The sequence below is a fragment of the Battus philenor genome, unplaced genomic scaffold, assembly GCF_028537555.1.
Source record: "Battus philenor isolate CCGP_79_NKW_IND1 unplaced genomic scaffold, ilBatPhil1.0.hap1 SCAF_30, whole genome shotgun sequence".
NCBI lineage: Eukaryota > Metazoa > Arthropoda > Insecta > Lepidoptera > Papilionidae > Battus > Battus philenor.
Window position 1 is genome coordinate 4261597 of NW_027181694.1, and position 9743 is coordinate 4271339.

The 9743-nt window shown below is 31.0% G+C and overlaps 2 protein-coding genes across 5 annotated transcripts; one reads left to right on the forward strand and one right to left on the reverse strand.

The window, feature by feature from the left end:
• Window positions 1–438: 438 nt before the first annotated feature.
• On the reverse strand, window positions 439–2570 carry Pisd (phosphatidylserine decarboxylase). The gene has a single exon (XM_068771139.1). It carries the CDS (start codon window positions 2432–2434, stop codon window positions 1304–1306), a length of 1131 nt encoding a protein of 376 aa, XP_068627240.1. The 5' UTR covers window positions 2435–2570; the 3' UTR covers window positions 439–1303.
• A 1260-nt stretch (window positions 2571–3830) lies between these two features.
• On the forward strand, window positions 3831–9321 carry LOC137927349 (uncharacterized protein MCAP_0864-like). 4 transcript variants are annotated; one of them, XR_011107753.1, is made up of 4 exons: window positions 3831–4376; window positions 5018–5392; window positions 6647–6836; window positions 7306–9321. XR_011107753.1 is itself a non-coding variant. In XM_068771143.1 (3 exons), exons 1-3 carry the CDS (start codon window positions 3996–3998, stop codon window positions 7600–7602), a joined length of 1053 nt encoding a protein of 350 aa, XP_068627244.1. In that variant the 5' UTR covers window positions 3831–3995; the 3' UTR covers window positions 7603–9321. The 4 variants fall into 4 exon arrangements, 1 of the variants encoding a protein (XP_068627244.1); XR_011107754.1 differs by having other exon boundaries at window positions 6647–6815; XR_011107755.1 differs by having other exon boundaries at window positions 6736–6836.
• Window positions 9322–9743: the final 422 nt, after the last annotated feature.

Genomic DNA, 9743 nt, shown 5'->3' on the forward strand with positions numbered 1-9743 from the left:
GGACATCATAGAATGGTACGCTAGGGGGCGAGAAAATGAGCAAGGGCAGGCAAGTCAAAAGATGGGTGGATGACTTACTGCTTGGAGAAGAATTTGTAGAGAGGAGTGAAAAGTTCATGACCAGGCCCATCACTTAGAAACAATCTAGTTGATATCAATACTTTACTCAAATCATTTTCAGTAAATAGTTATTTTTTATTATATTTTGCCAAACAATCATATAAATTTTAATCTCACTGGCCTGTGTGAAGTTAATTGTTTTTTTGTTTTCATCTCTGATATAGTATAATATCTCTGATACATCATAATGCATTAGGGGGACAGGAATGTAATGTCACTTTCTTAGGTTAAATTCACACAACTACATTTTTAACAAGTTTTTATTTCTAATCAACAATATATCCACCTTCATTATTAACAACCTTTTGCCATCTAGTATACAAATGTTCAATGCCAGAGTGATAAATATCAATCAATTTTTCTGTAAAATATGTTGACAGAAACAACATTACTTTCTGGTCCCCTAATAAATAATTAAATACATGTTATTAAAAGTTACCACCATAACAAGCTTCGCAAGTAGATGATTGCATAAATTCCCATGATATAAAAGTCAATAAATAAAAGCAATATTATTAACATTTATAGCCTTGCACATATTATTAAAATTGAGCCCTGTTAGCCTTTCTGGCTTTTATAGATTCATCTAACTCGGAGCTAAGAGTTTGAATGCCCATTTGGTAAATAAAATAAGGCAACTGAAACATTATAGCCTTAAGAAGATACTAAACAAACAGTGCATTTTTCAAATGAACAAGGATATACATCATAAATAGACATTATAAAGGATTTTGAGATTTTTTATAATAAATATATTCTGTAGTACCATTTTTTGCTATTTATTATTGAAGCCTGGCATTAAACCCACAAAAACATGACAATGAAGTTCAACCAATGCTCTTTATAGCATAGGAACATATACAAACAACTTTACACAAGGTCCTCAATTGTTCTTCTATCAATAAATAAATCTCACCTCATAAATAATAAGTGTATTATGCTAACCTCAACTGTTTCTGTTTTTAGTTGAGCAAGGCTGTATCTATAACTATATAAACTTTATTTTGTAAGACTCCTATTGGCTAATATGGTGTATAAAAAATCTCAAACTCCCATGTACAGCATTATTATGGAATCTTTTTAAACATGGCAAGGCAATAATACCTATTACTTATAGTAACAGGGAGAGCATGTAAAAAACTAACCCAATTTGCACTAGGTGCATGAGATCACTGTAACCAGGTCATCTAGCTTGCTGCGCTGCATTCGCAGTTAATGCCTGACCCACTAGCACCCTGTCCCCAGATTTAAACTCAAACTTGAAGTCTCTCGGAGCCTCAAAGAGAAGTATGATAGTACTACCCATGTTGAATTGACCAAACAACTCTCCTTTCTTATAAGAAACCACAGTATTCAACTCGTCAACTCTGTTTCGTTTTCCTTTTGTATTTGTTCGCAGGTCTGGATCACTGTAGATTTCTATGGAACCTACATTTGTAGCTCCAACTGCAGTCATGCTGAAAAACCCATGCTTCCACTCACCAATGTACACAGCTCGCTCGTTCATTGTAAACAGACCAGGAATTAGTCGCGCCATCCAAGGATTTACAGATAGAAGTTTACCAGAGAAGTGCCTCCGGAATTTAGATGTCCAATCACATGGAGAGTGGAACCTATGATAGTCTCCAGGTGCTAGGTAAATTATGCATTGATGTAAAATATTTTCTTTGTCTACTAACAAAGATTTGTAATAATTATCCCCTTTTTCCGACCACTTGTTTTCACCCAGAAATTCTTCTAAGCTATAAGTTACGCCTTTTACTTGTTCGATCTTGTCCGTGTCAGCGGGGCCGCAGTTGAGAACGACGCCGTCACAAGGAGACACGCAGGCAGACGGTGAAATATATCGAGCACCTTCGCGAAGAGACCGAGTGAAGAAAGCAGATAAACTCTTGTAATACTTCAAATCAGTAATTGCCGCATCGCTTAAATTAACATTAAACACCCTCACATACGTCCCGTACACGAAATTCCTAATTGAAGTCGGTAATTCGCAAGCTGCCAACCGCCCCCAGAGACGACTGGTTATGCGAAACGGGAACATTTCATAAAATTTAATTTCTACTTTAGACACTTCATAATTAACGCTAGCCCGGATATAACACCATCCCACGTACATAACGCTCCCTAAGGGCACCCATCGAGTGAATATCGCTCTTAAATTCATCCATTTTGTCTTCTGTATTTGTGTATTGTTAGAAACCTTTGTTTGATTATGGTGCGACGTTTGTCGGAAAGGCCGATGCGGGCGTAGCCGCTTGAACACCGGGTTCATGACTGGAAGGCAGCTCTGGATGCGCGTCGGCGGAAACATCTCGCGCTCGGCAGCCTTCCGTCACTTTTATAAATATAAAACAACGTTTATCTGACTACTTCTTCTCAACTGATTCGCGCACTCAATCACTAGCGTCCGTTATCGAAACTAAATTACAAGGACAGAGACGCACAATACTAAATTTTGCACGTGCATGCGTTTTGAAATATGCTTCCATACATAAAACTGTCATTACGTGAAAATCGATGGAAATATATTCCGCTACCAACTAAAAATTAATTCTAAATAGTAATTACCTAAAAAGTTATCATTTAAATTAGATTTTAGTCGTATGTAGATACTACATTTACTTTCTTTTTATTTATATATAAAAATATTTTAATTAATTATTCAACGAGAAAATTTTATTAGATTTTTAATATTTGTGAAAACAGTAGGTTAATAAATTAAAAAGTACGTACCAAAGACTTAACTTGTTTTTATTAATATTTAATTATACGCCTTTTTTCTCTCGAGTCTCGAATCGTACATCTTCTCCGTTACCTACTGTAAATCTATTGTTGCCAATGTGTAAGGTAGTTTAGTTCTGATACGAATATCAGCGTTTCAGATTCTGTCTTCGTGTGAACGATATGCTTCTTATCATAACCTTTTGATATTTTACTAGTTTTTGTCGAAGGGCTTTGGCCAGAGCTTACATTTCACCCTTATAAGTCAGTCTAGTCCACATGTCTTGGTGGTTTTCTTTATCATTAACATACTTAACTGTTATGATTTTTGTAGTATTCTGTCGTCCAGTATTTCTCTTATTTCCAATCTACGTACTATTTTTTTAAATAACTTTAATTTTCAAAGTACGTCAATCAATTAACGTCTTTTACTTTTATCTCGGCTTTCACTAAGTTGGTTATTTCTTTTCATTAACAAATCTCTCGTTTTTAATCAATTTTATGGCTTACCTACTTATTTATAAGCTTTGTAGTTTGGCTGGATTTTCTCTCGTTGATACTAATATTCGTTGTTGACAAATAAGTCGTTCAATTCGAAATTTAATGGAGTATTTGCGTATGTTTATGATCATGTATATTTTAATACTTAACTTTAATAACTAAATTTTAAGATTTGTAACTTGACTTAATTTATAGAAAAACACCTTTTCAATCAATCACTGTAACGAGAAACTGTTATTTATTATTTTATGCGTTAAGTGGGGTATTCAAATAATTTTGTTATATTACAATTCAAATGCGATTAAAATACGATTTACAATTCTAATTATAGTTACAAAATTATCATGTATCTGTTTTTTTTTAAATATATTACAAAGAATTACTTTGAAACAAAATAGTTAAAAATACATATATATATATTTATATATATGTATGTATGTATACAGTTTCAGCGCGATTAATGGCCCTTGTGGTTTTCTGTGGTTTGACGTTTTGTTTATAACTTAAGTTCTAATGTAACATTCAAGCATTACCAGAAATACTTATATTTTACTGATTAAATATTGCATTTATTGTTGTTCTTGTCTTTGAGAAATCGAGTAAAACATTATTCCAAATTTTACGGTACAGAAAAGAAGGCAGAAACTGAGATGGAAAAATCAGAAGAAATTTTCTTGGAGGAAAAGCCGTTTCGCGGTTTTGAAAAACAGCCGAGGGTGTTACTTGAACGTATAAATATGCCGCCATCTAACAAAAATGGAAAAACTAACAATTGTAAAGAAAAATATAATGTTAATTTGAAAACTGGAACCAAGCTTAAATTACATTCGTTGAAGCTGTCTTTGAAGAGTTCCGTTACATTAATAAGACAAGATTTGGAGGAATTAAAGAGAGAATTAAACAAAATCTATGTTGCTAATACAGATAACATGATTAACTTTAAAGATATAAATAAGAACAGTTGCAAAACCTCGAAAAGATTGCAAAATGCTGCGAAACATGTTGCAAAGTATAAACGACCACAAAAACGGGTGAGTTTCTCCGATCATGTAACAGTTCACGAGATTAAATACAAAGAGATATCTAGAAAATGTATTAACATATTAAAATATTCTACTAATCCAAAACGAAAGCTAAAAAAACAACTTAAATTACATTGGAATTCAGGCAGTGTATTATTACGAAATAACTTTAAATATAATGAACATAACCAGAATTGTCTTGAAAAAAAATTATGTACTTGTAACTTATGCAGGAATATTTACTTCAGTGTCGAGAATTTAGGGAGACCATAATTTTACACATTAACACATGCTGTTTGTGATATATGGAAAAACCAATTTAATATAAAAGACTCAATTAAGTATCATATATCACTTGTATTATTTATAATAAAGAAGATGCATATTTCTAGATATATATAAAACTAGGATTAAAAATTCTGTTTATTTGCTTAACTTCTGTGTTGAAAAGTACCAAGTTGATTATTATACCACATATACCCTCATTAACATGCAAAACCATGGAATAATAAATAACAAAGTCTATAATAAATTAAAACCATACTACAACTTATCACATGTGCAAATATGAGATAAAGCAGTCACAGAAAGAGACTTCCAAAAATTCAATGGATTACTATCATATATATATGTATATACATCTGTTACAGAGAGGCCCAAAGAAAGCGACAGACAACCCTCAGGAATCAAAAATTACAAATGATACTTTAAATAGTGATTCAGAAGCTAGACTTTTAGAACCAATAAATATTGATGGTAATATAAAGGAATGCAATGTTAATCAAAATATAACATCAAAGGATAATATTGCTGAAATTGATAATTCAATTGACTATATTACACAAATATCAAATGAAAAAGACTTAACATTTAATACCGTGTCAGATAACTCAACAGATATTAATTCAACCACTGAAAATTTGGTTGAAGTTAGAAATGGTACAAAATCAAATATAAACCCATCATTGAAAAAAATTGATGATCAAAAATTTAAAAGGAAAAAACTTTCAAAGCACTGTTGTGAGGTAAGTGTTATTTTTATATTTATAACACAACAGATACTATTATTGATGCATGTTCATCTGATGTACTCAATTCTTGTGGTACAGACTTTTTAAAAACATTTTGCGAATGAAACACATATTTATGTTCCAAATAGACTTTGCTGTGCATTTTTGGAAAATCAATATGTTGATATAATATAAATTTAAATATGTATTTATACATTACTGTCAGGTATAGAACATTGATTCTAACAAAAGAAGAAAAATAACTTTTTGACACTAATCTTACAATTTTGATGTCATATTTTTGTATAATTCTATATTTGACCAGTTTAAATCAGCACAATGCAATATATTTCAGGCGTATTTTTTTCCTCTACATTCTTTAATACTATATACCCTTTATTCCAGAAATAAAATATTTCACAATAAGTTGCTAGTACTATTCAACCTCTTTTGTGTGCTACATTCTGGCAAAAGTCTAATTTGAACCTGTTTCCCAAAATAAAATTTGCATATTGTCAGATTATGAAGAATAATGGTTATATCTTTAAGCAATTCTTATTAACGTTTTGGTTACTTTCTACATGATGCAGTTCCTATTTTGCACATAAAAATACTTTTGATTGCGTAGCAAAAACAATTTTTTATAGCTATTATGCGATTTTATTTGCTTTTTTGCAAATTTTTGATGCACTCTTTTATACACTGCATTATAATTTTAGAAATAAAAATTTACTTATTAGAGTGAGACAACATCAACGACACTAGCTTGTATTGTACCTGGTTTGTATTATCTATCAGTCATTTTTTGAACTTTACTTCAAAATTTATTTGTTTGCACCTAAACATCAGACTTAACTTACATTAAGATTAAGATAAGTACTTAACATTAAGATAAGTTTCTTAAACTTTTATTTTGGTGACTACCACAATTAATGAATGCCTTGAGGTATGCAGAAAACTATTCAGGGTGTTATGCGCCCAGCATGCTTGCACTCTGCTAGTGATTACTGTTAATGATCCTATGTGAATAAAAATATCAATAATTTGTCATGTAAATGACTGGTGGACAGTTAACCATAGAAAAGTAGAATCTCAGAATCTGGCCCTTGATATTGCTGTTAGCAGAAATAACCAAACAGGATCTGATTTTGACTTCTTTGTCATGTAGAATGAACTGTAATTAGTAAAGTTTCACGAATTATTTATTGTTTATTTATTTATTTCATAAAATTAACTTATTAATAATTAAACCGAATTAATTATGTTTAGGATTTTCAGTAAAATGTCCACTGGTGGACATGGACAGCCCCATATTTCTAATAAGAACTGTTCATCATCTGTAAATATGTTTTCCTTAGCCGGTTCTATTATCAACCATGGAAGGAGATATGGGGACTATTATGTATCCCAGTACCACCGTATAAAGGATTTACACAAGGTGAAAAAAAATTATTTGATTGTGAGTTGAAATTATCAAAATATATAATTTATTATATTTACAATACTAGCCATGCAAAGGGAATATATCAGTTCTAGATCAATAACAGGTATACCTTAAAAGAAATAATTTAGTAGTAGGAAGTGGTACTTATGTATGTAGTTTTAAGTAGTATGAACATTAAGAGGTTGATTCACTTAGGAAGACTTTATATTATCTCATTTTTAGAAATGACTACTTCGAAAAATGATTAATATTTATGGTTAAATGATTAATATTAAAAATGTAACAACCAAATATTGGTAGATGCAGCATGGGTTGGCTCTTAAATATGTGTTACGTAGTCATGGGATGTTACTGGATGCAAGCAGCACAAGATTGGTCATCACTGTAATCTTTGGGAGAGCCCTATGCATTACAGGAGTATTCTATCCAGGATAGACACAATGGTGATGTGAATATGTTTAAAATGTTATTTTCATATTTTCAGGAATGTGGAAAGTCAAATCCTTGTAAAAACTTCCTTGCGAGACACAAACCTATTCAACATATCAAATGTGAAAGAGTGGTTGGAGAGGAGACTGAAGGCATTGATGATGGAAATGAGTCCACATCAGCGTTCCTTGTTAACCCTTCTGAAGTAAAAGAATTTCATGATATGAATGTCAAAACTGATCAGATCATCTGTGATCAAAGTTCGAATATAAATAATTTGATATCATGTATTATGTCATTACAAAATATACCATATCAGCTGGTGGTAGAAGAAGTTCCTGTAGAGTTTTAAATTTGATTAAATTGACTACTCAATTTGTTGAAGTGTAAATCAGCCACTGTCTGAAAATAACCACTTTTTAATTTAACTTGGTAAAGTCTTCTTCTTCTCAGAGCTTCACAAAGATAGATTTATTTAGTTCTTGTTGCCTAGAGCTGAAATTAGTATAAAAATATGAAGGGAACCCATTTCGCTCTTCTATGAAGATAGTATTAAATTCAAGCTACCATGATAGCTATGCACTTATTAGCAACGAAATACATATTAATAGATTTCGTATATCACAAATTATTTTACATCAATTTTTTTAATTATTATGACTGGAACATTATTAAATTAGTATTTTTTCAATGTCATCCTTGCTTCTACAGGCATGTTGTAAAACTGAAGATAAAATGAAATTGTTTAACTTTGTTTCGAAAAACTTTTTCCGCCTGCTTAATTATTTTCGAGCATGGACGAGTATACTCGACACAAATAGAGTAAACTGTTACTGCCTATAAAAGTAGCCAATTATGATTAAAAATCAAACGTCTCGTGTTGGTTTATTAGAATATGTATATTTTTGTTTATTTTTAAGAAACAAAATTTATTACATTAATAATAAAAATATCTCATAAAGATGAAATTAAGGCACTATAGGAATGAAAACAGCTAAAATACCCACAGACTTTCAAGAAATCTATCTTATAAAAGCAAAAATTTAAATTGACGGCAATGATAGTTTTTAAAGCAAAGCGCAGCACATAATGCCTTGCATATTGTTCACCATTATCTGGATTCTCTCCTATCATTATTTTTCGAAGGTTGCCAGTCTAACGAATATTTAAAATGTACATTTTCTTAAAGATCTTTATTTGTCCTTTTCAGGCACAAAAGTTGATTTGTTTAATAACAATACTTATGCGATTTTATTTTATCTTCACGACGGGCATACTCGACATTATGCGAGAAATTTTCGTTTCGCACTGACGAGTATACTCGACATAAACAGTTAAAGGGTTAACCGATTGAAACATATTTGACATGATATAATGACCATTTTGTTAGTGTCACTAAGAGAAAAAAAATGGTTTTGATGCTAAAACCGCAGAATTTGGACTTATATTCCTTTTTTGATATTGAATTGTAATTACAAAGTACGGAAAATTTATAGTGACAAATCTTGTTTGTTTCCATCATCATATATATAAACCTACCCTCAGTTTAAGTGTACTAAAAATGTAAATATGAATCAAAATAGAGGTTACATGTTTAAGGAATGCAGTATTTTTCTAACAGTTTTTAGAATCACAATAAATGACAATATATTATGACCCGCCCAGAGGATTTCACCGCGCCCATTCATAAATTAATTGCTGCCCTGGGCCTGGGTCCATGTGGCTTTTGACTAAATCCGGCCCTGATTGGAATATATACTGCAAAAGTATATTGTTTAATAATTACATGTGTAATATTTTTAAGGTAATTAATTTACTTCTATGTTAATTTGAAAACAGGGTCACCAATACAGACAAGAGTATGTTAAAATATTTTAGTCTGACCAGGGTTCCAGAATTATAAAATTACTTGATGACATGTGGTATTATCAGGTATATCATTTTTATAAACTGTAATTATAAAAAACTGTGTGTATATAAAATTGGAGATTGAAAAAATATATGTTTATAGCATAGTCGAGTAATGCTATAATATATGACAGACAGATGTTTTGTAGTGCTCTTTCAACCATAAGGGTAAGATGATTGTAATTGTAATCAATAATTTTACTGAAATATAAAGATGCGTTTATACATGGCTATTTATTGAAAATGCCCAAGTAATTCATTTACTGCTATCATCAAAAAACGGTATCTATATATATCGGCTAAGCTCCTTGGTAGCCCGAGCTATTTTTGAACATTTGTTTTCGCGTTTTACAATTCAATTCTTTTGAAACATATTATAAGACAATATATTGCATGTTGCTTTTTAAAATTCTTTTTAAATTGCAAATTCAGAAATACGATGTGCACTATTATTGCGAACGCATCTTTTATCTGATGACATATAGGAAGTAGAAGATGGAATATATTTGAACTATTTGGTATTATTACTACATTTTTTTTTGTGATTAGGGGAGTTAATAGATTTGTCAAGTGAAGGTAAATTCA

Coding starts and splice junctions, on each gene's coding strand:
- Pisd (XM_068771139.1), bottom strand. CDS start 2,434: ATGTTTCCGCCGACGCGCATCCAGAGCTGCCTTCCAGTCATGAACCCG.
- LOC137927349 (XM_068771143.1), top strand. CDS start 3,996: ATGGAAAAATCAGAAGAAATTTTCTTGGAGGAAAAGCCGTTTCGCGGT. Junction 4,377..5,017: donor ATAAACGACCACAAAAACGG/GTGAGTTTCTCC, acceptor CATCTGTTACAG/AGAGGCCCAAAGAAAGCGAC. Junction 5,393..7,305: donor TTTCAAAGCACTGTTGTGAG/GTAAGTGTTATT, acceptor TCATATTTTCAG/GAATGTGGAAAGTCAAATCC.